The sequence below is a fragment of the Anguilla rostrata genome, chromosome 5 (assembly GCF_018555375.3).
Source record: "Anguilla rostrata isolate EN2019 chromosome 5, ASM1855537v3, whole genome shotgun sequence".
Classification (NCBI taxonomy): Eukaryota; Metazoa; Chordata; class Actinopteri; order Anguilliformes; family Anguillidae; genus Anguilla; species Anguilla rostrata.
The window spans coordinates 47,155,104-47,181,540 of record NC_057937.1 but is presented as its reverse complement, the minus strand read 5'-3'; the positions used below and the strand labels follow the sequence as shown (position 1 = coordinate 47,181,540).

General features: G+C 45.3%; 2 protein-coding genes across 11 annotated transcripts; one reads left to right on the top strand and one right to left on the bottom strand.

Annotated features, from left to right (window-relative positions):
- Nucleotides 1-20,820, top strand: tp53bp1 (tumor protein p53 binding protein, 1). Of its 10 annotated transcripts, none has more exons than XM_064336682.1 (29): nt 1-127; nt 5,081-5,292; nt 5,589-5,676; nt 5,813-5,894; nt 7,002-7,093; nt 7,491-7,631; nt 7,737-7,794; nt 8,142-8,317; nt 8,445-8,571; nt 9,154-9,248; nt 9,365-9,579; nt 9,692-11,093; nt 11,199-11,315; nt 11,479-11,694; nt 11,986-12,052; nt 12,275-12,376; nt 13,321-13,729; nt 14,160-14,228; nt 14,362-14,514; nt 14,923-15,146; nt 15,690-15,854; nt 16,217-16,608; nt 16,741-16,932; nt 17,062-17,244; nt 18,072-18,257; nt 18,795-18,889; nt 19,508-19,704; nt 20,108-20,244; nt 20,467-20,820. In XM_064336682.1, exons 2-29 carry the CDS (start codon nt 5,113-5,115, stop codon nt 20,649-20,651), a joined length of 5,745 nt encoding a protein of 1,914 aa, XP_064192752.1. In that variant the 5' UTR covers nt 1-127; nt 5,081-5,112; the 3' UTR covers nt 20,652-20,820. The 10 variants fall into 10 exon arrangements, with proteins under 10 accessions (XP_064192752.1, XP_064192751.1, XP_064192748.1 ...); XM_064336681.1 differs by lacking the exon at nt 1-127 and adding an exon at nt 3,450-3,601; XM_064336678.1 differs by lacking the exon at nt 1-127 and adding an exon at nt 4,690-4,713.
- tubgcp4 (tubulin gamma complex component 4) lies at nt 20,808-26,437 on the bottom strand. The gene is made up of 18 exons (XM_064336688.1): nt 26,258-26,437; nt 25,683-25,811; nt 25,414-25,536; nt 25,252-25,305; nt 25,052-25,108; nt 24,805-24,884; nt 24,157-24,358; nt 23,619-23,784; nt 23,277-23,401; nt 23,122-23,172; nt 22,925-23,030; nt 22,725-22,832; nt 22,224-22,368; nt 21,923-22,100; nt 21,699-21,833; nt 21,474-21,590; nt 21,210-21,349; nt 20,808-21,126 (listed from the first exon to the last, which is right to left on the bottom strand). The coding sequence occupies exons 1-18, from the start codon at nt 26,333-26,335 to the stop codon at nt 21,114-21,116; spliced, it is 2,007 nt and encodes a 668-aa protein (XP_064192758.1). The 5' UTR covers nt 26,336-26,437; the 3' UTR covers nt 20,808-21,113.

Genomic DNA, 26,437 nt, shown 5'->3' with positions numbered 1-26,437 from the left:
ATTGGATGCATCGCTGTTAAAGCCAGATCCAGCCGGGTAGAAATATTAAAACAGTAAACTCATGTATTAAACAAAACCTGCAACGGGAGAACCCCCCAGTCTCGTAAACAAGCTCAACTTTTCAAAGGTAAACCAGTGATTTATTTAATATTAGCTTACGCATGCCATTAAAAACAAAATAGTCGTTCTTGAACAAAAGTACAGTGATACTGATTTCTTATCAATGCCGGGTGTGTTTGTAATGTAGAAATATGTTTGATCTCTCATTCAAACCGTTATTGTTCCATTCGGTTGCTGCGCAATTCTTTCTTTGGGTGTCAACTGCATTCGTAGCTTTGCTTCGAAAACGCCGGCAACAGTCATATGTGGCGTTTGCTATGTTCTGCCTCTGTATACAAACATTCTTATGCATGCTACATCGGATGTAGTTTCCACCACCAATCCTTCAAAAAAGTTGCATTTTGAAGGAGCAGGAACTTGATTTCTGTAAGATCTCTTCCTTACAGTATAATGTCGTTCATTTGACTCAGATGAATCTGTTAGCATGATCGACTTAATTGAGGTAATGATCTCTGGAAGAGTATATTCGTCAATTCTGTCTACCTTTCATTGTTTTATCAGTTGCGAGCTGCATAGTCCTCAAAGCGATGTAAACAGGATGTTGGCAGGTGTCTGGGTGCCAGCCTGCTAATATTAAAGATAACCTACATCTTTTTTAGGCTTAGGGGTCCTGTATAGTCACCCAGAGTTCCCGTGCCTAGGTGTCATCCCATATATCATAACACAGAATGCACGGATTTACAATAGAGAATCTTATTAAGATTATTTGGTCAACTAATAAAATATATTTGCCAAATTTTCAGAAACTGTATACTTTAACAAAATTGTATTAAAATGTCAAACTGTACAGGTTTATTATTTTAAAGCATCTACCTCAACACGAGAAGTACTAGCATCACTTAATGCATTAAAACATATTTTCCAGTATGTAAGAAACCTATATCTGTATGTTATTCTTAATACTCACTTTTTTCTTTTGTAACTTTACTTAGAACTAATTTTGGAATGGTTTTGTGGTACTGTGCTCATTTCAGAATAATTGGTATTATATGTAAATCTGCTCATAATTAAATTTCATCAGTAACCATCCAGCTATGTACCTGGATAACACTTTACAATGTATGGAAGTTGCCCTATATCAGGACTATTTCACTTATGGCCAAAAGGCCAAAATGCAACCGGCTGAAGCCTAACAGTTGTCTCTTCAGCTGTTGAGAAAATAAATGAATAAATCCATCAAAAATGTGACTTTGTCTAGGTCACTATCTTTCTGACTAAATATAAACCTATCCTCAGATTTTCTCTTGTAAATATGGATTGGTATTCATGCCACTTAGCTAAATTTCTTAATGCTTCATTTGATTATTTGAATATTTGCTTCTAAATTTAAGAGTGCTGCCCTAGATAAAGGTGTCTGATAAAATCAAAAGAGGCTGAGGACTAAGGAAATGTGGATGCAGGGCTTCTATCGCACATCACCCTCTTGAGCAATTCTAATAATTAACCTTAATTAATCATAACGGTTACAGGTTTCACTTAGAAAGCATTGAATGAACAATCTGACATCACTTATTTTGTTAGCTGCATTAGCACGTAGAACAACATAATTTTTAATTGGGCCTGGGTTGTTTGCAGAGTGACAGAGGACTCAAAAGCCCTATAACAGCACCAAATGTTCTCCTAAGCCAAATACTGTGATTCTTTTATTTCATTGAGTGATTTACAAAACATCATAGCTCCACCTGTTTTGGAGTTCATAAAGCATCACTCTCATGTCACTGGTGTAACTCATAGTCATGGGAATAAATATCGGATTTATATTTGTCCCAGAGTTTCTTTTTCTAAGTAAGCTTTGGCTCTATACCCGCCTTTGAGCCTGTACCTGGTCTGCTCCTCTAACAATGAACATGGACATAATTTGCATATATTATCATGGCAATAGCTCTCCACTGTCATATTTTCAGTTTTTATTTTTTGCCTTTTCACCCCACATTGACCCTCCTTAGTATGTAGTGAGCAGGCAGTTAAAAGACAAAATCGCGTTGCCATAGTAACAGATGGAAGTAGTTGGTGTGTAGAGATTATGTTAAATTGTGTGCTTAAAGGCTGATAGCATATGGCAATTTGCTGCCATTTAACCGCATGTGAGCACTTACCTCACTCTCGTCAGCTCAACAACTCACTTATCTGCTTTCATATTTCATCAAATACATCCCTCATCTAAATGGCTAATATAATTGGGCACTTTCTTTATGGATAATGCTTCTATATCTTTACAGTAAAAACTAATAAAAATAATAGTATGATTAGACATGCCTTACACAGATCTTAGAGGAAGCAGATCATTCATGATCCTTACGAGAGGTCTTTGGTGAACAATGGGCCTTATTCACAAAACTTCTCTTAAATTGTTCTTACTTTTGTTCTTAATAAAAAGTTCCTAGGGAAAGCCAACGTGGGATTCATGAAACATGCGCAGACCTTCAATTTTGTGTGTATCCCAGGTGTATCAGAGGATGAATGCCTATTGTTCATAAATCAATTGCTTGTGCCTGTTCATGTTGGTTTGCAAAAGGAAACATCCTATCAATTCTATAAAAGGTATGTCATCTGCAGGGTGTTGTGCAAACATCAGCCATTCATCACTGTCAACAAACGCCTCATATGCATATTCTTGCGCGCTCTCCCAAAGGCACGATTAGCCAAGTAATCAACAAAAGCAACAAATACGCTATTGCTAAGTGCTTGCTGGGTTTATCTGCGCATATGTGGGTCTTTATATATCATTATCATATGTCATAAATCATTTTTTTAAATGAATCACTCACTTTTCCATCAAGGTTATTGTCATAAAATAAAACCAAGACGAAAAGTGTGTGAGGAAAAGACAATGTAAACTGGAATAAAAATAAAAATGAGTTTTTGAAAAAACAAAAATGAAACTAAGATGACCAAATCTGTTCTTAAAACTTAGTAAGGCTTATGTGAAATCAAAAGCTAGTGAAAAATTTGAGGCTCTTCAGATAGATTAGTTAAAATAAAATAAAAAAAAGTATTGATATTGATTTGTTGTTAATATGGCTACTTTCAACTACTTAAAATTCGAAATAAAAATATCTTCTGCATAAAATGCCTTTACGCATGTTTCCAAACACACACAAATGTTGATCTTACCACAGAACAAATTCAGATAAGAAAAAAATGAGGAGTGCCTGGGCAGCACGTTGGTGCAGTGCATGGTACTGTCGCATCACTGCAAGAAGGTTTGAATCCCAATGTTTGCATCCTGGGTTCGAATTCCAACCTGGGCCTTTCTGTGTGGAGTTTGCTAGAACTGCCTCTGGCTCATCCCACGCCTGTGGCCAATCAAAACGGCAGGAAATCTTTGTTGATACTATGACCCTGGGCTGTAGACCAATCACAGCTTTCCGTAAGGTCGTGTTTGCCGCGAAACAACGCAGTGGGTAATGGAAATGAGCTGACTGTCGGTGTGTTACGATTTTATCTGAGTTATGGGACTGGAGGGGCTTCCATGCACTTGGTAGGAATCCAGTTAAAATTAAGCTTTTCAGAACGTCATACTGTAGATGTTTCCTAGCGAAAGATTTAAGAAAGTATAAGCCACACTGCAGTAAAATAAGATAGTTGTCTTCATTATGTAGCTGGCTAAGTTACTTTGATTAGTTAATAAGATGGGTTCCTTTGGATCTTAAGAAAAATAACGTTGCTCAGTTATGTTCTTTAAATTGAGACCGTTGTGCGCTATCTGTACGTACCTGGCTTGTTATCTGCTTGTATTGAAATATTTCGTCCGTTGAGTATTCGCTAGCTTGGTAGTTAGCTTGCTAACTCACATAGGGGGAGGAGTCCAATCAAACCTTCCACAATGTAGTTCACTACCTGCCCCATACTTAAAATGTAGCATGCTAGCCAGTTAATAGCCTGTTGTTTATATATCCATAACTTAGCATATGCAAGTATGTGCTGTTTACTAGCTGGACGTATGTAGTTTTTTACTTATACCTTTATAGTCAAGTGAATTAGCGTATACTTTCGCTTTTTAGAAAACGTGTTAATTAGCCGACTCTCCTTTTTTCTTGATCAAAATGACACATGATGAGCGTTTTCCTAGAACTTTTGTCTTGCCTCGTGACATTTCTAAGAAACGGTGCGTTTCACGTTTGCAATTAACGACTGAATGGTTTTCAGTTGCAGATCAGTATTTGCTCGGTCCGTCCTGAAACGACCTTTCCGAGTCATGAGACGTGGCCTTTTGTTCTGAAATATAGCCTCCAGGCGTTTCACGTAAATGTCCTTCGGGAAGCTGAACGGTGAAATACTTGATCAAGGGTTCACTACGAAATGGTCTTCAACCCTGCAGTTATGAAATCATAATCAAAATTAACCGCTACACATGCAGCAAATCATTAGCCATTTTTTTGTAGTAAAACGAGCGGTGTACACTGAATTCTCTGGATTGTGATGTCAGAAAACATTAATCAAAGTATTGATGAGTGACAATTTGTTTCTAGCCCAAAAATATTGATTTCGGGTTTTAAATTCAGTGAAGATGCTTTTCAGAGGGGGTCTGGTGGGGGTGAGTCATTTTTAACCTTGTGGACACGGGGTGCATGCAAAATATGAAGACAACAGGTGGGTTAAGAGAATGCGGATTTAACTCATTGCCCTTTCCCTTGCCTTTAAACGCTTTACGGTTTTCAGTTGCTGGTTTGTTATTTTGCCAAATAAAGATGTAACATCTTTCAAGCAACACTTGCCACAGCACATTACAGAAAATAAAAACATTATCTGTGAACTGCTCCGACTGATTAAAAGCCCTCAACGGCATGTGAAATATCCATTTTTTGTAACCTGAATATCTTTCTTAAATGTGGCATTAGGAGGGTATACCATCCTTCATTTGACATTAAAACCAGGACCAGGGTTGAGAACCACTGCCTTAGTCCCCATTTTGTTTAATCATGAATTCCGGGTGCGTTGTTGTGTTTGTTGTGTGCAGTTAGTGCTGCTGTCGGAGAACGTCCAATCTTCATGGATCCTGGGAGTAATGAGCTGGAATCCGGTTTTTCCCAGTTGGACAACCCCTGCTTGATTGTCGAGGACTCCCAGCCGGACAGTGCCGCCTTGGAGGAAGACCCCGACAGCAGCTATCGGTCCCTGTTCGCCCGTAGCCTCTCCAACCTGCAGCCCACATCTCCCAGTCCTGTTTTGGTGAGTTGGTCTTTATTGGGAACTGGGGGCACTTTGCGTGGGGGAAATTGTGTGTTGGATATTTCACCATTTTGGCCACTCCATTAGTACATTTTAAAAAAGTAGCAAAGCATTGCTTGTTTGTTTCTTTATAAAAGTAGCTGGAATTCTTATATCCCGTTTTTTCTTTTTCGTGCACTTTGGTAGAACTGCAGAGTAGTGCCAGACCATAAGTTGTTTTTGAGAAAGACTGTACTATGATGCAATACTTTTTTTTTTTTTTTAAACTGAAGTGTTCACTAATACTTTTCCCACAGGAGCTGATTTCGTCTCCACTGGGAAGCAAGTGCTCCCAGACTGATAGCCTCGCGAACGTGGTGCAGAGGAACACACAGCCCAGCTCAGGTCAGAACATTTTAGCAAGGCAAAGGTTTTGAATAAATTTGTCCAAAATGCTTATTTTGATCACAAAACCACTTGTATGTAGACTTTTATTCCCCTTTAAATTTTGCTGAAGAGGATTGTGCCATTTTCTGTTTAGCTTGTTTGGAGTCAACCCTGAGTTCTGACGCACGGGAGCATAGTCAAATTCTTGAAGTGTGCTCCCCATCTAATCAAAAGAGGTATGCAACCGTTAGTGATCCCCGAAGCGGTGTTTTGAGGTACCGTGAGGATGGTTATCACTTATGGTGACCATCTCATTTCACAGGACCATTAGGAATTAGACACTGAGGTGCAGAAGGGCTCGCTTTGGGAAAAGCCTGATCCCCGCAGCCATAGCCGCCTTGAACAATAGGCCTCGCTGATTAGGCCTGAGTGTGTACTGTTGTCTGTCATTGTATGCTGTTACTGTGTGCTGTAGGGTTGGGTCGCTTTCTGGTTTTGCCGGTCCGGTCCGGTGTACGAGCTTAAACCGGTTTGATTTTATGCGAACCGACTGAACGGGCATTTGTCATTATGAGACTTGTTCTGGCAAATTAAAAAGTAGCCTACTTGTATTGCATTAGTAATAAGCAAGATGACAACGTGATTAACATAATATAATAATAATTGTAAACAGAGCCACTAGTGTCTGAGTGCAAAAAAAACACAACATTTATTTTGCCTTTTTGTATAGCCATTTCCATGGATAAAATCACATTATTTATTATTATTTTCTGTTAAAAACATTTAATTAATATCCAGGGAGATAGCCAACTGCTTGCAAGTTAGATGACATGTGTAGCCATTTACTAATACGGTCGCATTTCAGGCTGTAAAATAACCCATTAAACCAGAGAAATTGCTGAGTTGTCTTAGAATCTTTATTGCCAAAGAATGTAGCAAGGCTGGCAGCGTCAGCATAGCAACGGACGCTGCAACAAAACTTTAAGTACGTCACAATGGTTTGAGTCACGTGCAAAATTTTGGTATTACCGGTCCGGTCCGGTATTTGGCTTAATATCAAACCGGTTTGAAAATTTTTACATCGGCCCAACCCTAGTGTGCTGTTGTATGTACTGTTGTCTGATGGGTACAGTGCTGTGGAAAGGAATTTCCCCTTGGGTACAATAAAGTCTAAAGATGCCAAGTCTTGAGTAGTCCTTTTATGTTTTCCTCTTTTCTGGCCTCATTGTAATCCACAAATGAAAATGCCTTTCTAGAGATTTCACTTATTTGACTTGGCATGCTATTTTACTGGGTGAGTTTCAGTAAAGTGTTTCTGAGACCTGTCTCTCTGTTTCTGTCAGTGTAATAGCCCCTGTCGCCAGGAGGTGTGCAGGTGAAGAGATGGAGGTGGACGCTGGGGCAGACTCCACAACGCAGTGTGCTCAGTCTGAAGGTCTGTAGCTCACAGTTACTACTGCAGAGGCTGCCCTGACTGATATTTATGAGGCAGTTTTAGCTGTGTTTACACTCGGATAAGTCAGTGCATTTTATTTTACAACCAAATTTAGGGTTTTTTGTATAACAGTCGAAGTAAGGGATAAGTAATGCATGAACATACCAGGGTTCACTTGATAACGTGATAAGAACCCCCCCCCCCCCACCCACTCCCAGAGAGCAAACAGTTTCCAATGTCATGGTACACAGGTGGAATTTAATTATGGGGAGGATTGTGAGATCTTTGTTGTTGTGTATACTGCGAGAGGAACATACAATTTTTTGTATGAAGCAATGATTTTTGCTATGTTGCTGGTGATTGAGACATAATGTTGTGGGTGGGTGTGTTTGTGCAGGAGGGCCATCTCAGTTTGGCTTTCTGGAGCTGTCGGAGAGCCAGGGTCCGAGCCATGAGCTGGACAGGGATGAGGAGAGCCAGGCTGAGAGGGCCAGCACTCCGCCCAGCCAGACTGACAGCCAGAGGCAGGCTAAGCAAGGTACAGCTATGGCCCTTAAAGTCTAGTTTTGTTGTTAAAAAAAAAACTGATGAAATGATTGGCTGTCACCATCGGTCCTTAAATCCCATGATTTTTGTGTTTCAGGAGCTGTACAGAAAACAGCAGGTGTAGCTTCAGGCAGCCAGGAGAACAAATGTAAAAGGTAACTGGGTCTCACTGACAAGCATGCGCTAAAGTTCTTCGGTTTGGTCACTTAGCCCATAGTCAAAATTTCAGTCCTGACTGACCAGCAATTCCAGAACTGCCCTAGCCATGCATGGACTTTGGTCTGCCTGAGGCAGCTGTGCATGAAGTGTTGTCCTTTGCACTGGACTGCAGCTAGAAAGGAATCACACGCTGCATGGACGCGCTAGTCTGCACTGTCCTGGGATAGCAAATATGACCAGGCATCCTGAATTGGGGGGGAAATTGAAATGAAGGAAAAGCTCAGTTTTCATAGGTTCCTGCTCATGGGCGTGCATCTGAAGTGCAGTTCTCCTTCCTCCGCAGGTCAGAAGTGAGCTCCAGCTGTCCCTCTGAGCCCTCGTCTGGGGAGAGGAAGATGTCCATCCAGGACCTGCTGCATGGCTCCGAGGCCTCGGCCGAGGCGGCCCGGGAACCGGAGGATGAGGACGAGGACGAGGTGCCATCTTCTCAGGATGACTTATTCGACGCCGAGAAGACAGGTGAACTTTCATTCCACCTTTGGTTTCCCCGGGCAACACGACTGTTTCGTATTTTGACACGAGAGCCGAAATACTGGGCGGGGTCTTTGCTAAAGGCCTTTTTTCCGTTCCTTTCCCCGCGTTCCAGGAGGCGGGGTCGACAGCACCGTGGCTGAGCCAGAGAGCCAGCATCTGCCAACGTGCACACCCGCCCACAGCCTGCGTCTGCTGCATCTTTCAGGACACGGCATCCTGGTGCAAGAGAGCCTCTCCCAGTAAGAGCAAACACATCACCAACACACAGCCCTTCAGTCACCCTCAGTCTCAGCCTTACTGCCATGCCCCATCTCACTACAACTTAGTGTCCCATAGTGCAACACATTTTTGTCCATTACTGGCAGAAGCAACCTGGAATTACACCAGACCTGGGTCAAATACGTATTTGTTTTTGATTCAAATACTTTTCTGTGCTCTATTGAACTTGCCTGGTGTAATTGAGCCTGCCAATATGACCAGAAGGTGGGGTTTGCACTTTCTGAGAGTATTTCATTGGTTCCAATACACCAGAGAAGATCAGTAAAGCATAGAAAAGTATTTGAATCCAAAAGGAATATGCATTTGACCCAGGTCTGAATTACACACAAGTGACTAAGCAAAGCAAAAATAATTTAGGGAAGCTACATTTTAAGATTACACTGAAGTGCAGCACAAAAATATTCTGCAGGATTTTGGAAACCTCCAGTCATCGTTTGTCTCATGTTCTCCAAATGATTCTCTAGTATGAGGGTGTCTGAAATTATATTGTGTGATTTAGCCAAATGCTCTGTATTTAACCTTGTCATTCTGTTTTTCCAAAGGAACTCTGCTGATTTTGTAGCACCTACTCAGGACGGTTTAAGCCAAACGCCTCTTATAGTGCCTAACTCACCCACAGCACAAGAGGATGAACAAGGTAATTTATCTTCTGCTTGGAGAAATAAAGCAGTTATTAAAAAAATCTGTGCTCAAACATACTTGCCCTGAATGCCTCTGTGTAACGCTGTTGTTTGTTATGCTATTAATGTAAAGCTTTTGGGGAGCCTATGGATACATCCCTTCCCCCCGATGAGCCAGATTGCTTGCAGAAAAGAGGGGAGGAGCCAATGGACATGGACCAGGTTCCTGTTCAGTCAGGCACAGCACCCAAACCACAGCCCTCTGCATCTACTCCAGTATCCCAGCATTCCCCTGGTTTTGTCCTGGAGAAAAACATCTCTGTGCCTACACTTCCTGAGCTCTCCCACGTAGGTGTCCGACTGTGGGGGGGAATCAGTGTCTGATTGTTTGACAGCTGGTGAGGGATGACATTTTAAGTCTGAATATGGTGCAAAAATCGTTCCTTCTTTTTCCCCACAGGATGTATTTGTCCCAACCCAGAGCCAGGAAACAGGAAGTAGTGACAAGTTGGGAACACTAATGAAGGAAGCTGCTCAAAAGGACAGACGCTTATCACTGGAGTCAAGATCTCCTGAGCCGTCTCACTCGGGGGTGAAGCGCAACCCCAGCCAATCGCTGCACAGCGAAGTGGCTGAATCCTTCCAATTAGAACTCTCTACTCTCAGTGAGCGCGGCAGTTTCGCACAACCGTCACAAAAGCCGCAGGAGGCCGAGGACAGCCAGGCAACGCAGATAGAGGAGTCGGGGGGGCTCGTAGACACATCTGCAAGTGTCGCCTCACGCGACAGTTCCCAGAAGGAGGGAAACGGTGTCTGTCTAGAGTCTGAACCAAAGAACACCCCTAGTGAACCGAAAGAGTCCCAGACGTGTGAAATAAGGACAGCTGCCAATTTGCGCGATGGTATGGGGGAGGCAAACTCCTCAAAAGAAAACTCCTCGCAGGGAAGGTGTTCCGAGACGTCCAAACCCACCACCCAAGCAATGAATGTAACGCATGCTACAGATACTACTGACCTGACAAAAGCTGGCAGCTCACAGAAGCAGGACACCCTTAGCTCCCAGCAGAAACTTGAGACCATAGACTTAACAAAAAATTCGCAAGAACATAACCCCCCATCCTCGGCCCGTAGCACCTGCGTCCCTTACAGTTTATCGACCTCGTCAGAATCTCAGTCCGTGTTGCACACAAGTGTCTCGGATCTCGAGACCCAAGACATGGTCATGGAAGTCCAGTCCAAGAGCCCAGAGGTCTGTGTAGATTCTGGGGCATCGGTAGTTTTGTTGAGTCAGAATGCTTTACAAAAGCCTGCTAATGCTGCAGGAAATGACCTGGACGTGACGGAGGACATGGAGGAGGCGGAGAAGCAGGAGGAAACTGCAGGGGGTGAGGGGTCAGGACTGTGCCTCTCTCTGTCTCAGAGCCAGGCCTTGTCCCCGGAGCCAATGGAGGAGGAATGTGTTCCTTCACCCAAGGGGCAGAGTATCCGGAAAGAGCAGGAGCAGAACTCCTCTGGAAAGGAGGAGAGCAGCAGCGTTGTCCTGGTGGAGGAGAGCGAGAGGGTCTCCCAGCAGAAAGGCAAGGTCGTGACATCGCAGACCGAAAGGGGCGTGGCCCCAGGGTCCCCAGGAGCTTCTCCGGCTTTGCGAAAAGCAGGAACTCCAGGGGTCAACACAAAGGAGAACACTGCATCCCCCACCAAATCCCAGTCTAAAGGCCCAAGCCCTAGCCCGGACAGACATTCACAGCCTGAGAAGGCGGGGTCACAGAGGCCCAAGCCAGCTGATGTCAGATCCCCCAGAGGAGCTGTAGGTCAAGGCATAGAGATTTCTGGGAGTAAAAGTCTCAGTGATAGCTCTGGAGGTATGTGCACGTGTACATGCCCTGTTTGTTGTCACCAGGTTTTCTGTCAGGCATTTGCTCAGTTGTTTTAATTTTATTGATTTTTTTTCAATGCTTCTTCTTCAGAAATCCCATTTCATTTCACTCTTCCGAAGGAAGGAGAATTCATTGGCCCTGTGGCCAGTGCCACGCCTCCTCTGATCAGCCAGTTGAAGCAGACGCCCAGACACAGCACTCCTATTGGTAGGCTGCTCCTCACAGCTCATTTCAGATGCGCTTGGCTCTAGTGGTCTATTTTAAGGTTATGATAACAATAACTGTGCCGTGCATGAATACATGCATTTAGCGTTGTCATTTGGCAGTTCAACGCAGAATTTTTTTCTGATTTTGATGTTTGGTTTCTCAGAAATGAGCTCTTTTTCAGAGCGGTCGGCCGGTGATGTCACAAAAGAGAATGAAATGGCGGCTAGTGAAATCACAGTGGAGGAGAGCAGAGAGGCAACAAAAGAGGACCTCAGTACCTCGGCCACTGCGGAGCCTGATGGGAAGCTGAGTTTGAGGATGAAACTAGTGACCCCAGTGGAGGAAGGAAGCTCGGGGTCAGAACGCTTCAGTCTACAGAGTAAGTACTACTCTTCAGATAGCCTGCTCTTTGCTGTCATTTCTGTTTGTTTGTGCAATTTAGAATGCCATTTCTATTTAACAATAATTTTTAAAAAATTAAGCTTTAGATTGTCCAATTGATTGTTTCTTACCCAAAATTAAGGTTTTGAGTAAAATTGTCAAGAACTGCTGACCTTTATTCTGGGCTTCTTATACTAACACCACAAATATGCTGGTAGTGGTTTGCTGGAGTTTTTTCACTTAATATTCCATATATGTGCTTGAGTTTAAATTGTGCTTTTCCATTTAGAACCTGCACTGTCAGAAGAGGAAGGCTCTGTTTCCAAGGTTACCACAGTTGTCAAGGCTGTTACCAGGTAACCTGCCTCAGTTGCTATGCAAGGAAGCTTATTGATATTAGCTCTGATTTCAGCTGCTGATGGGTTCATGTTATTGTTGTAAATGTGCTATTATTATCATATAGCATAATAAGCTGTAATAATGATTTAAATATGAATAAGCTCTGCCACTTATGTTATTGGAACAGGAAGTGGGTGAGAGCAATTTTTTGATGGCCCTGACATCATCTCTTCCTACAGTCCAAAGACCAGTAACTCCGTGTTCAGCCGTGTATGTGAGGCACGAAGACAGGTTGAGGTGGAAGAGAGGGCCCTACCCAGCATGCCTTGCACTCCTACTAGGTACTGCCTCCCATTAGTTTTGAAGAATCCCCAAGGTCACAGACACTGGGTCTTTATCAAAAATCTTTACCAAGTACTTCAGCTCCCTCTGCTGTTAATCTCATGCAACAAAGCTCAACATCCAAAAACTATAATTTGTTTTAGCACCATTAAAAATTATTTGGTGAATTGGTAGCTGTGGTAATTGGTTAAAAACATTTTAGCATTAGCCTGTCTTAGGTAAGTTTTGTAGTAAGAGAAGGATATGGTGCTATTTCATGTTGAACTTCAGTGTTTGATCTCTCATCCTTCAAGCGCATCTTCACCTTAAGACTTTGAGAATGACAAAATTATGACCATTTGTACTGTGTGGGAAGTGTGTGCGTGTGTGTGTAAGAAGGTCCTGGAGAGTTTCAGTTAAGCAGTCAGGGCTGGTGCCTGGCCCATTTGTGAGTGGGAGAACATGGGAGTAGGGGGGAGGAGTTGCTATTTTGGGCACCCGTTAGCTCTTCCCCAGAGAGGCGGAGGAGAGCGTCTGGTTTGCCCTGCTGCAGAGCTCCTGCAAGGTCTTTCTCAAGGTTCCCCATGCCCCAATTTCCCCCTGTTCCCTGTCGGAACAACAGCTTGGTGATGTGATTTACCAGCTCGAGTATCAAACTGATATACAGCTTACTGCATGGAAGTAGAGTTGGTGTAGCAGGTTGGGAACAGGTTTTGTAATCAGGAGGGAACAGGGTTTAACTTTGTGTGGTGGTGGTGTACCCATATGCAAGGTGTGTAACCTGAATTTCTTCAGTAAACCCCCACCTCCATTTATGGGTGAAAAATCTGTGTAAACTAATGAACAAACATGACTTTAAGCGGCTAATGACCATTAATTTTGTTTTTGTTTCATTAAAAAAGTATCAACAGGTTGATTAATGTTATTATATTGATTGTACTAATGGCAGTCATTGTCTCCACAGGGGAGACCTGTACAGCTCACCCCTGTCTCAGGAGAGGGACTCTCAAAGGGAAGCTCCAAGATCACAGGGTCAGCGGCCCAAGAACCTCCCTGGCAACAGCCAATCAGTAGAGCTCTCTGCCAGCCCTCGTGAAGGCGGTTTGGCGTCGCCTAGCGCAGCTAGTAGCTCCATGCCGGAACGGGCCCCTCGTCGTGGTTCCTGCGAGAAGGAGCCTCATACTGAAACGCTGGGGCTGGGCCAGGCAGGGGGCGGGGCCAGTGTGTCCATCCCTGAGGGGGAGGGGCCAGAGGAAGGAGAAACTAACAGGGTGTCCGGGTTGGCAGCCAGCGGTACCTCCTCCAGACAGAGAGCAGTATCCCAGCAGACCAGCTTTGATATGGCCACCACCATTCCCAGTCCTCCCAGCAAAGTAAGGGCCCTGCAGACTATGGTGTAATGGGTGGGGTTAGGGTTACTGATGTGGACTAGAAATCATATCACAATACTTCCGTTCCAACAATTGCAGCATTTTTGTTTAATTTCAGTAAGTTGTGCTTATGTGCCAGATTGATAAATGGCCCAATTCATGCAGCAAGTGGGACATAAAATATCAACACTTACAAGAAGAGTGTTACCATGTATTGCATCACACCAGCCAAGTGTAGGCCAGACTAAGCAAAAATGGCCGCATAGGTGGACAACACATTAGTTTAGTGAAAAAGTTTAGGAAGATGTCTCGCACACATGGGCGTTGGTGCTCCTGCTGTAATGATGTCACTGGCTTCCTTAGTTAAGGGTGTGTGCAGTTTGCTCTGATGACATGCTGTTCATCAGCAGTGCAACCTTGTGTCGCGTTTCAGATGCGCCAGAGGGCCGTGTCTCAGCAGACCAGCTTCGAGGCCGCGGGGCCGCAGTACCCAGCGAGGAGGGTGAGGTTCCTCTTCACACCGACACTTAAGTGGATGGAATCGTGTGGGCAGCCTGTTTATCTGCGGGGCTGGCCACTGGTGGGTAAGGTACCGACGCGCTCCGGGCTAACTGGCATTGCGCTCTGTCTGAAAGGGGGAGCCGGAGATGCCCCCTCTGCGGGCTCCCGCGGGGCAGTCCGTACGCAGGCACGTGCGCACCATCCGGGAGGTGCGCACCACCGTCACCCGCATCATCACGGACGTGTACTATGAGAACGGGCAGGAGGTGGAGCGCAAGGTCACAGAGGTGAGGGTCTTCAGCCCCATGGGGATAGTAGTCCCACAACACAGACCTCCAGACAAAACTTAGTGATGTTTAACGATATATAGAGTGCTTTTGGGCATTTTGAACCAGGCCCTACACATTTACAACAAAACCCTCTTTCTCCAGTCAGTGACATAAGCAGGGTTTATTAACAGCCATTGTTGAAACAAGCTGGGAAATGTATTAAAGGAAAAAAAGTTGATCTATCATTGCAACATTTGAGAGCGTCTTGAGTTGAAAATGAAATCTTGTGAATCCAGAAATTCCAAACAGTTGCTTACTACTTATCATAAAGCACGTGAAATTCTGTTTTGACTGGATTCGTGGTTAAGATGGTGGGATAAGGACTCTAGCAGTCAGGATGGTAACGTTGTTTTCCGATGTCTTCAGGAGTCGGAGGAGCCGGTGGTGGACTGCCGCGTGGTGGAGAACGAGGCCTCGCCGTCGCGCACGGGCAGCTCCATGACCTCCGGCGACCTGGCGGACATCAGCTCCCTCTCCTCCAAGGCGTCCAGCCTGCAGCACAGCTCCAGCGGGACCAGCAGCGGGGGCCCGGGGCCCGCCAGGAGGGCCGACTTCATCGTCCCGTCCTCCCGCGGAGCCAAATTTGCAAGGTTGACGTCCCGCCCTCTCCTCCCTTCTTGCGCTGCCTTCTGGGAAAACTCTTACAGGCCTACTCTTGTGTCTAAACCACTTCTTCCTTCCTGTCTCTCACTCACATGCCTATCAACCCCTTACGGTTCAACTCAGGATGACCTGCCGTGCCCGTTTTGGCTCTTAGGGTGCTTCCGCAGCCATTGAAAAGCAAATACCTGGAATGAAATTAGTCTGCTAGTACAAAGGTCAGAGATTGTGAGAAATTCTTCCCGTGCCTGTGGGATTTAAAAATATGAAAAAGTGGGCAGGCACCCAGCGCTGCATGAGTCTCATCAGTGCAGACAGTAATCCATGATTCAGCGCTGGGGTGATTAAGCGGCTCGAGTGCAGCGTGCACTGAGAGAGCTTAAAGCTGGAGGAGGCCTGGTCTCCTGAGCTGAGCCCAGGGCCCCTCTGCTGCGGAGCTCCCGCCCCTCTGCCCCTCTGCTGCGGCTCCCCCTGCTGGGCCCCGCTGGGGGCGCGCCGGCTGACCGCTCTCGTCTCTGTCTGTGTCCCTCCAGCCCCCGGAAGGGGAGCGCACAGCAGCAGAGGGGCCAGCGGGGGCGCTGGGGTCCCAACGGGACGGAAGAGAGGGAGCGGGCCCCGGGCGCTCTCCCCCTGGCCCCGCTAACGCCCCGTGGAAGGGCCCGTCGGGGCAGGCCCCCCTCTCGGGGCCCCCTGTCCAGGTGAGGCCTCTTGGCGCAGGCTGCAGAAGAGATTAAAGGGGTACACTGGTTCCAAAAATACTGACATCATCTGTCCCAAAACCCTCCATTGCATGTGCACGCACCCTTTATTTTCTGCACTTTTCACTAATTCATGAAATCCTTTCAGTGTTAGATACGGATTTCTTTGTGGGCTTTACCCATCTTCCCTCCAACATGGATTCTTTTGTGTTAAAATCATCCATACCAGCAGCTCAGTCTGGTAAGGGAAGGACTATAGGGCATTTGAAAGATTGCTTAAAATTTTTTATGTTAACCTTGCAGGCCTTGAGCTTTTCTGGAGAGGTAGACCCAAGTGTATAAAACCCCCTCTCTCTAATTAGGGGGGCCGGGGCCCTGTCCCGAGAAGACATACGGGGCCCCCCCTTCTCCTCCTCGGAGGAGGACGAGGCGTACACGCGAGTGTGCGCCCGGGAGGCGGAGAGCGGCCCCAAACGCGGGACCCCGAGCCGCTCCGTGGCCGCGCTGGACTCGTCCCCCGACAGCAGCGGCAGCGCCAGCAGCTTCGTGGGGCTCCGCGTGGTGGCCAAGTGGCTGTCCAACGGCTACCTGTACTCGGGCTGCATCACCCGCGACCTGGGGGCGGGCCGCTTCCGGCTGCTCTTCGACGACGGCTACGAGTGCGACGTGCCGGGCAAGGACATCCTGCTGTGCGACCCCATCCCCGTGGAGACGGAGGTCACGGCGCTGTCCGATGACGAGTGCTTCACCACAGGTGAGGCCCTGCGATTCGCTAACGGGATCAGTCTTTTGAAATGCAAGTTAGTTTGAAATTCTCTCCTTTGCTCCACTGTGTTCCTGTGAGTCGGGGTAAGTGTAGACTTCCTGTTTGTGGCTGGGTCTGCAGGTGTGGTGAAGGGCCATAAGACGGAGGGCTCGGAGTTGTTCTACAGCGTGGAGAAGGACGGCCAGTGCAGGTGGTACGGCCGCATGTCCGTGATCCTGTCCATGGAGCAGGCCAACCGTCTGAGGGAACAGTACGGCCTGGGGCCGTACGAGCCGGCCACGCCCCTCGCCAAGGCCTCTGACATCAGCCTGGGTAATGCCGTCAATCAAAGTTTTTAGCATCAGACAAAATGGCCTCAAAAAATACAACAGTTCTTAAGCTAAAACTAAAGGTCTTTGTGTTTGTGCCTTGAATGTGGCTGGAATCCTTCCATCGTTGCAGATAACCTGGTGGAGGGGAAACGGAAGCGTAGAGGCAACGCGGGGGGCGGGGAGACGCCCAGCCGCAGCTCCAGCGACAGCCCCAGAACCCCAGGGCCTTCTGGGAAGAGGAAGCTGATCAGCTCCGCCGATGAGATAAGGACTCCCGCTAAGAGAGGCCGCAAGTCAGCTGGTGCCAGAACGGGTATGGACAGCCCACCTGTGGAGAAGCAAGATGACTGACATGACCCAGCCCCGCCTCCTTTTTATCTTCTTAAATTACAATTGCAGTGGACCTTTTAATTTTTAACCCAACATTATTAAAAATGGATAATTCATTGAATCTGTTTTAATGTTTTATCAATTAAATGATAAAATTCTCAATTATTATGGATTTATTTTTAATATAAGCTACTTGTTTTTAACTTTAAGTAATATGGCTAAAAATGTATTGCTGCTTTTTAAAATAAACGGTTGCCTACTTTTTTTGAAAATGAATTTGGTGCCCTCAAAAATTGCAAGTGAAATATGTGTGAAGTCATCTGTGTGTTCGTGTTGAAACTGTGCATTGTATATTGAGCTTGGCTGAACATCAGATTTATGGTATTTGAACTAATGCGTAGTCCCGAAGCTTGTGAAAAATACTTGAGGTATTGCTCTGGCTTCACAGAACACCTCTCGCTTCACCCTCTGCTGAGCTGGTATGTCTCAAATTCATTTTATCACTGTGTCCCAAGTGTTCACTTAAGATGGGGGAAAGGTTTTTGCAAACGTTTTTTGGAAGTTGGTTTGTTTTTGGTATCTTCTGTGTTGACTAGCCACGCTCCAGCCGTGAAGTATATATGCTCTTTATTTTAACATTTTAAGTTGGAAAATATGATCACTTATTGTAAGTGTTCTGGGATGCTATAATGATACTGTTGGTCCTTTAAATATTGGTGTCACTCTGGGTTTGTTAGGACAGCATTAGCCGTTGTGTTTTGGACTTGAGCAGCAGTGCTAAGTTCCTCCCTCCTCTGCCTGTGCATACAGGGAAGCATCTGAGCATGTGCAACACCTCTGGCAGTGGCACTGACCTGCCCTCTGACCCCAATGACCTGGTGGAGACGCACGGACCCCTCCCCCCGAGCGCCTCGCTCTTCTTGGGCTATGCCTTTCTGCTTACCACGTCCTCGGAGAGGGACCGTGAGACCAACCAGCTGGCAAATGAGGAAGAGGGTGAGGCTGCCTTAGCCAGTGGACAACTGTTTACTCTCCTACCTTTAAGCTTACTCAGGGATAATAAATTGGGGAATACATAGTTGTAGCATCACATCACATGTAGAAGCTCCACCAATAACAACGCATGTTAATAGCAACCCATAGGTTCAACGCTGATGGTGATGGGCAGATACTGTCTGTTTATACTTCCGGGTGCCCTGTATATGTATCCAGGAAGTATTATCCACCAATCACCATCAACACCACTGCACAGTTGGTGCAGTTTGTATTCTGCCTGTATTGTGACATCACAACTCTCTTGCCTGCTGTATCAGCAAAAGAAAACGCAGTGCAGTATTTCTCATATATGCCGTTTCTGTCCTCGTATTACATTAGGATGTATAACTAATATATATAGCATAGCTGAAATAGTAAAAGGTTAATTTTAGTTGTACACAAGTCAAAATGGTTGTAAACCTTCCCATATTACACTTGGATTGAAATATTGTGCCTGGTACTTGTGGTCTCCAGTCTGACTCGATTGTGTTTTGTCAGAGTATGTGCAGACGGCACCTTACAACAAGAGCTACACAGAGCAGCAGCTGGAAGCTGGAGGGGGGTTTGTTCTCCAGGAGTTCAATGAGGGACAGGTGAGGACTGCAAAGATCTGTGCCAGTTTCAAACTTCGATGCCTTTTAAGAGGACAGACCGGAATGTATTTATTTTCATGCTGAAATCATACTGAAAACTGTTCTAGATTAATCCAATACCCTGGTTTGTTTCTTTCAGTTTTCATTCTGGTACAAAAGATATATATAGTATGACCAAAAGGAACAGTCACAATTAATTTTTTAATGAAACAGTTGATCAGTATATTCTGCATGTAGGTTACCTGTAATTGGATTCCACTGCCCAGGGCTGTTAAACTAATTTTTAATGGGAATCCAGATGTTTTAAAAAAATGGTGCATGTGACCACACACTTTCTACTTTCTATGTAGATGACAATATATGTACAAGTAGCATGTGAAGAACACTCTAGACACTTCCTTAAATTACGTAGAACTACAGTTAACTTTCCAGATGTTGACCTGGACACATTTTTGGTACTTATTAAATTTTTTGTTTTCCATTGGTCACATGGTCAGCTGTTGGTCAAAAAGGCCAGTGTGCCACACTTGGCTAGCCGTGCACTAACCTGGCACTAGCCTTGTGATTGTTGGTGTAGTGTCATCCCCTAAGTGCTGAATGCTCATCGTGTCTCCACAGTGCAAGGCGGCCTATCAGAGCCTCCTGATCGCAGACCAGCACTGCCGCACGCGGAAGTACCTGCAGTGCCTGGCGAGCGGCGTCCCTTGCGTGTCTCACATATGGGTGCGGGACTGCTGCCACGACAACCAGCTGCTAAACTACAGGAACTACCTTCTGCCTGCCGGTGTGGGGCTGGAGGGCCGCGTAGTGGAATGGTGAGGCCTGAACAAAGTCCCAGATGTTCAGGAGAAATCCAAGATCAGCTGCATGGATGGGCCTGAATTATTTTCTTCCGTATGGCTGGTCCTTATACAGCACATTCAGTTTCAAGTTTTCCTCCCCATATTAAAATATTGTACCCAATACCCACTTCTAAAAGGTTTTTTCTCTGCAGTATTCTAAAATTCAATGCAATTGAATTAAGTACCCAGCACATTAGACATCATACAGACTGTTTAATTGTTAATTTGCTATTCTTCAAGGCAAGATAACAGAAGATATTACTGACATTATATCTAACACATAGTTTGCGTGAATCCCAAGTATAGAAAGAATAATATATCATAGAACATGTCTCTTATTGCTGAGTTGAGTTACACATCGGCTGTATTCCTACAGGCACCCACGGCGCAGTCCGTTCGACACACTCAAGGTCCTGCTGGTCTTTGATGAGTCGGCAGAATTTTGGACCGATTTGCTTAAGATGGGTGGAGCTGCCTCCGTGTGCAACCATGAAGGGGACAGCAACAGCCCAGGTGGGTTCACCTTGTTATTTCATTTGTTGTATAAACCTAGATTTAATTCAAAAACATGATGAAAACGCTAAAATACTTTTGCTACGTGTGCAAGAAGAGTACAAATACCTGAAACACTACAGATAGCAAGCCTTTATCAGTGTGTGCTTAGTTAAAGCCAGCTGGACTACCCCAAAGGGAAGTTGGGTCCATGATAACGGGTTGTGTCGTTTACCTGGGCAGACTGCTTTGCAGATGCGCTCGACCTGGTGGTGACCAACCGGTCGTGCCCGCCGCCCGTGCTGAAGCGGGCAGCGTCGCTGGGTGTGCCAGTGCTGTCGCCGGAGTGGGTGATCCAGAGCCTCGTATGCGGAGAGCGGCAGGGCTACAGCAGCCACGCCCAGTTCCAGCACGACTACTCGCCGTAATCCCGTCCCGCCCCGGTACGCGCACCTGCCCTAATCCCGCCCCGCCCCGGACGCACACCCGCCCCTTATCACTGTCCTGTGTTAGTTTTAGTGCATGCCATTTCTGTATATAGTTTTAACTCCTCTGTTTTTATGGAAGAAAACAATAAATTGTGATTGTTTCATTTTATCAGATTTATTTCAGTTCTTCTTTTGCAATAGATAATTTATTTACACTTTATACATTTCTAAAAGAGCTATAGGTAAATTCTGTGTGGTGCAATGAGGCTCTTTCTTTATTAATCGCCCAAGATGTAGGCATGTGCACATATCCGTAAGTAACCTGCCAAACAATTAATAATACTAGCACACAAGGTCAAGTCAGTATGAGAATAGGACACTTGGGTCCAGGTGAATGACACAAGGGAATGCAATAGGGTCCACTGTTGTAGTACTGGCCCGAGGACATTTTCAGGTACTGACTCACAGTCCAAAACTGCAAAAGAAAAAGGAGTCTTAGATACTGCAGTCTCAATATACCAATGACCGTCCTTTAGCCTCCAGTGTAATCAGACCTACCTGCCCAGGGTTCCCCCAGACTGGGTGTAGTACTTGTTATAATCCAGGCGCAGGAGCAGCTGGGCCAGGTCTGAGTTTATCTGGTGATTGCGAACGCTTGACAGGATCTTGAAGAGCAGAAAAGACTGCCGACTGAAGCCCTGGGGGGAAAAAGGAAGAAAAGATTTCTCAATCACAATTTGTGCTCTAAGATCAGTGAAACCTCTTACTCCAGCCACTATCCATAACTATACCAAATGGTAACCGTGTATATAGACTCCAAACCTTGACCAGGATGTCCAGCTGAGCAGTGCCCCTGTCATCCAGGGGGCCCAGGTTCTGACTGACCAGAGAGCAGAAGCTGTGGCAGAGCTCCAGGATCTCATTCAAGCAGTGAAACACCTGGGACAAACGAAGGAAAGCTGCCTGACTGCAAACTCACAGGCCTAGTGACATCAATTCATTAGTGATGGAGAAGATGCAAAAGATGATCATTTTGGAGCTGCTCACCGACTTCAGCAGTATGAAGGACTGCGCCAGAAGGTTGCTTAAGAAGTGATCGTGAGCCAGCCTGATGCTCTCAAAGTCTCTGATGGAGTTGATCTGATGCAAGAGCTGGGAGAACTGAGACTCCAAAACGTCCACCTGTGCAGAGGTGAAGGCAGGACTGTGTTAACACCAGCTGGTAATTAAAGGAGAAACAACATCCTTGCCTACGGGTATGGACATCAGACCTGTAGGTAATACTGAAGATTGTCCACTAGGAAGGCCATGTGGTTGCGCAGTCTCCACTTGACCGCGTCGGTCTGGTTGGATTTCAGGTGCTTGCGCTGCATCTGCAGAGCCCAGCAGTGCTGCAGCTCCGACTGCACTCTGCGCACGCTCAGCAGGTAGCGGAACACCACGTTGTACCTGAGGAGGGGCAGGGCCAAGAAAAAAGAGGGAATGAAAAGACCAAAACATGAAGCAGTTTTAATTTCAGCCCCAGAAAATTATCCACAGTGGAGAAAGCTGTGGAACTTAGGACACACTCACTTCTCTAGGACAGCAGGAGTGAAGAGGATGTGCAGAGGCCACTGCACCTTGTAGGCCAATCCCAGAGCAGCCCAGCCGGTGGGCGGAGCCTCCCGAGGAGAGGACTCCTGCGGAGGGGTAGCACCCTCACGACCTCCAGCAACCTCTAAAAACAACCAACAGATCCACAGTCATTCACATTAATTTAACAGAAGTTCTAATCCAGAGCAACCAAACTACAAATTCTGACTGTACAAATGACATCTGTAACAAGCCAGAAAAACCATAAAAGTACAAAATTCCATTCCAGTGGAATGTTCATTTCACCATTGGGGGGCAAAATGTATGGTCTACATTTATGGCATTTCAGAGTCATGAGCCCACAGATCCCATGTCTGCTTCAATTGTCCACCATTCTAGTCTTTCAGTGCTGTGGTCTTATATATTCCACCTCTGCTTCAGTTGTACACTCTTATACTTTCAAAGCAGTGAGCCGACGGAAACCCCCCATGTCTGCAATACCTTTGGTCTCTTTTCCTTGGTAGTCAACAGTCAAATGCAGGAGAGGCAGAAGGTTGTCATCATCTAACAGCACCTTATGAGCGGCCTGCTGGAACGCTACATTGACATCTAGTGGAGAGAAAGACAAACACTTTGAACCAGAACATTCGCAAAGGACGTTCTGTAAATTTGTTCAGTTTGCAATATGGAGGTCTTTGTACCGTGTTCAGTGACAGCAGTGGGTGGTGTTTTCAGCATGTGCTGCGCATGATCAATAAAGACCTGGAAGAGCTCTCCGCGACCCAGTAAGTAAAAATCCTTAACGATCTATAAGAAACACAAGAGTAATGCTTGAATCACAAGAACAAATGAAAATGTTTGCATATAAGAAGGTGTGACACTGTAAATATGCCCTGACCTTGAGTTGTCCCAAAAGGTCGGACTCCTCCACCATCAGCGTCCACAGATGCTGGAATAAAAAATGGAGGGACTCAATTGGTCTGTCGGCTGAGGAAACTCATCTTGCTCTAGTTCATTCCCAAGATAATACTATTTGCCACACGCCAATCTCACCTCAGCAACTGTGCTCCGAATTCCATCAATGAGGTTCTCAAAATCCACCAGGCTGAAGAGCGGCTGCTGTTTGAGTCGATGCAGCTCAGTGGCAAACGTGTCCTCCTGCCGTTTCAGAATAGAGCCTGGCAAGAAAAGTAAAAGGGGAAAGTCTGTCATCTGACCACAAGATGACATCAAGAGGCCCTTACAGATGAGATCCAATCAAGCAGCAGAAAAGTTATTGAACAAGCCACAGGGATGTCAGTATAACACTAACTTGACATACTGTTGAAGTAGTGACTGGCCCTTGCACTAATGCATGTGAATAATTGAAAAAGGACAGCAGAAGTGAACTCTCACTGGCACGAGATGGGTTCTGGTTGTGATTCTCAAACATCTGGACCGACTCCCCAACAAAGAGGATCTTCTCAGCCACACGGATGGGGATGTAAGAGGGAAGCATTTCGATGCGGAGAGAGAACTGCTGCAGGGATGGAGCCAGCATGTTCTCCTCCTCAATCAGCCGCTGCAAGAACAGAAGATCTGAAGCTTCCGCATACCCTTAAAAAAGAATCTCAGTGCTGTTCAACAAACCCCTTTATAAAAACCCTTTGCTAATCATATGGTCACAAAACGTAACAATTCCTGTCTCATCTTCTTGACAACGATGGAGTGTTCACATTCATTATTCTTTCACACCACATGATTTTGCAGTTCAAAAGGCACATTTACAACATGTCTATGCAGGCTCCAAAATTTTGATTATCTTGCAAAAGCACTCTTTATTATTATTTTGGAACAAATAATTTTGCACCTATGCTAGTTCCCAGACTCTGACGTTGTGACTAATCATGCTCAGATCTATCCATCAGACACAGATGGCAGTCCGCTCCCCTACCAGGTCCTGCAGCTCCCGTAACTGTTTCCCGCTCAGGCCCCCGATGCCCAGGTCTTCATCCTCTTCCTCCTGGGCTTGGGCCGCACCCCCAGCACTCGGTCCCTGCTTCACAAAGAACTCCTCGCTCTGGTCCAGCAGGAGTCCGTGCAGCATCCAGGCGGCAAGCTGCTTGTACATCACTCCATGACACACGGCAAGAATCCTGGACCATTAGAAGGGACACTTCAGTCACAGAACGGATGGCATAAGTAAGTGCTGACAACATGCACATTTCAGGAACAATACAATACATATTAACCAGGAGCATAATTAGAAACTGCACACCATTTTAAAAGCACCAAAGGACATTCTGTGAGAAAATTCATGGTCAGGGAAAGTAGGTAAACAGAAAATTTAAATCTGACTCGTGAGGGTCTTCTACTTGGTATGTCCTAGCGAAACATTTTCTGTAGCTGTTGTTTTATTACATATGTATGGACCAGCAATATTACATTTTAAGTAATATATCAAGTTATGGCCATTAATTACTAATAATATTTCAGAGAACAGCACTCTGTCCTTTCAGCCAAACGTTGGATGTTGAAGAATGCATTTACAGTAACAAAGCCATGATGTGCATGATTTTTTTAACCAACAGACTGTACTCACTTCTCTAAGGCTAAACGTACAGGTGGCAGCCCTCCGCAGCTATGTTTGTACACTGTCTCCAGAATCTGGCAGCCATGGATCTGATTCACAGTTTGGAAAGACATGATAAATAGGGTCACCATAATGTTATTGCCGTCACCTCATTTCAGTTACTGATATTCATCTAAATATGCACAACTCAAGGATGTAAAAAATACACATATGCAATCAGTCCATCACCCTTATGAATTACTGCAGAAGGTCTTACCTTCTGAGATTTGATTGTCTCTACTACCACCATCACAGAGGGGAATAGCAACTGAAACTGGAGGAGAGCACAAACAGTCATTGAAATTATTTCTGCATAAGCATAGAACAAAATATATTACAATCAAACTAAACTATACAAAATAAGCAACATGACCAAAGACTACAGGGATAAACCAGCATACATTTACTGCACATTACCTGGTCCAGCACGCAGTTCACGTGAGAAATGGACAAATGTGGGTCACCAAGGAACTGAAATAAATGAGAAAAGAATAGCATTGGTTTTAAGGTGCAATGCTAACATATGTAGCTTTACTATCCTTTTTTATTAACAAGCAGTATAAGCATGAAGCATCCTACCTCCTGCTCGAGGTCAAGCAAGGCCTGTCGATAGGGCTGCAGCACAGAGTCCAAGCCTGTGCAGAAAGCCCGAAGGTAGATCCCATGCAGTCCACCTTGGTTTGGCTGTGTAGGGTGGTGCTCCTGTACAAAGCATAAATCGGGGCTAATAAAACATTGAGCAATGCTGAAAACTATAAGAATGGGCTCCGATTAACAGAATTCCGTTCAATTTTGATGTGCTGTCCGAGTCATTGTTGAAATTTCATTTCGAATCCCTCGAAACTCACTTGCTGATATACATGGCCCGTGTGCTGTTCGATAAATTCTGTGAAGCGAATGTAGTCAGAACCAAGTTTACAAAGCCGGTTCAGCACACTGGTTTCGCTTGGGTGGAGAAACGGTAAGTCCTGGGACACCTGTGGGAAAGGCAGACGAGCACTGAACACTGTAACTTAAGTTACATTCTTTAAATATGACTTACAATACATGTACTTTTTTATTATAAAGATTTGAAGGAGAAAACAATCCACTAGCTCCACTAACGCAGAGAAACAGCCATATGGCAACTGCAACAAGCCATCTCGCAGTAATTAACTACTAAATTATTCGTATCTCTTAAATGATATTGCATGATTCTACCCTTTCACGCTGAAAGTCTACATCTAGTGTGCTAGCTCACGAAAGTATGAGGTAGTTTAGCTAGCTAGCTGGCGCGAAAAATTCTTCAGACCAGTCAGATATATTCCACCCGATTTTAAAAATCATTATGATAGACTATAGCGATAGTCAACTACTGGCTTCTTACAGGCAGCTAGCAAGCCAACGTTAACTACTTGTATAAATTGGATAACCTTGCCCATACCTGTAAACCAGTCCTTTTATTCCATGTAAATATGGTGCCAGGGTACCCACTCAAAGCCAACAAGAGCTCATGAATCATTTTGCATTTGGTAATTCGTAGCACTCGATTGTACAAATTCTTGTGCTTGTATTTTGTCCGCCGATTCTACCGCCGCAATTCGATGACGCAAATGACAATAAC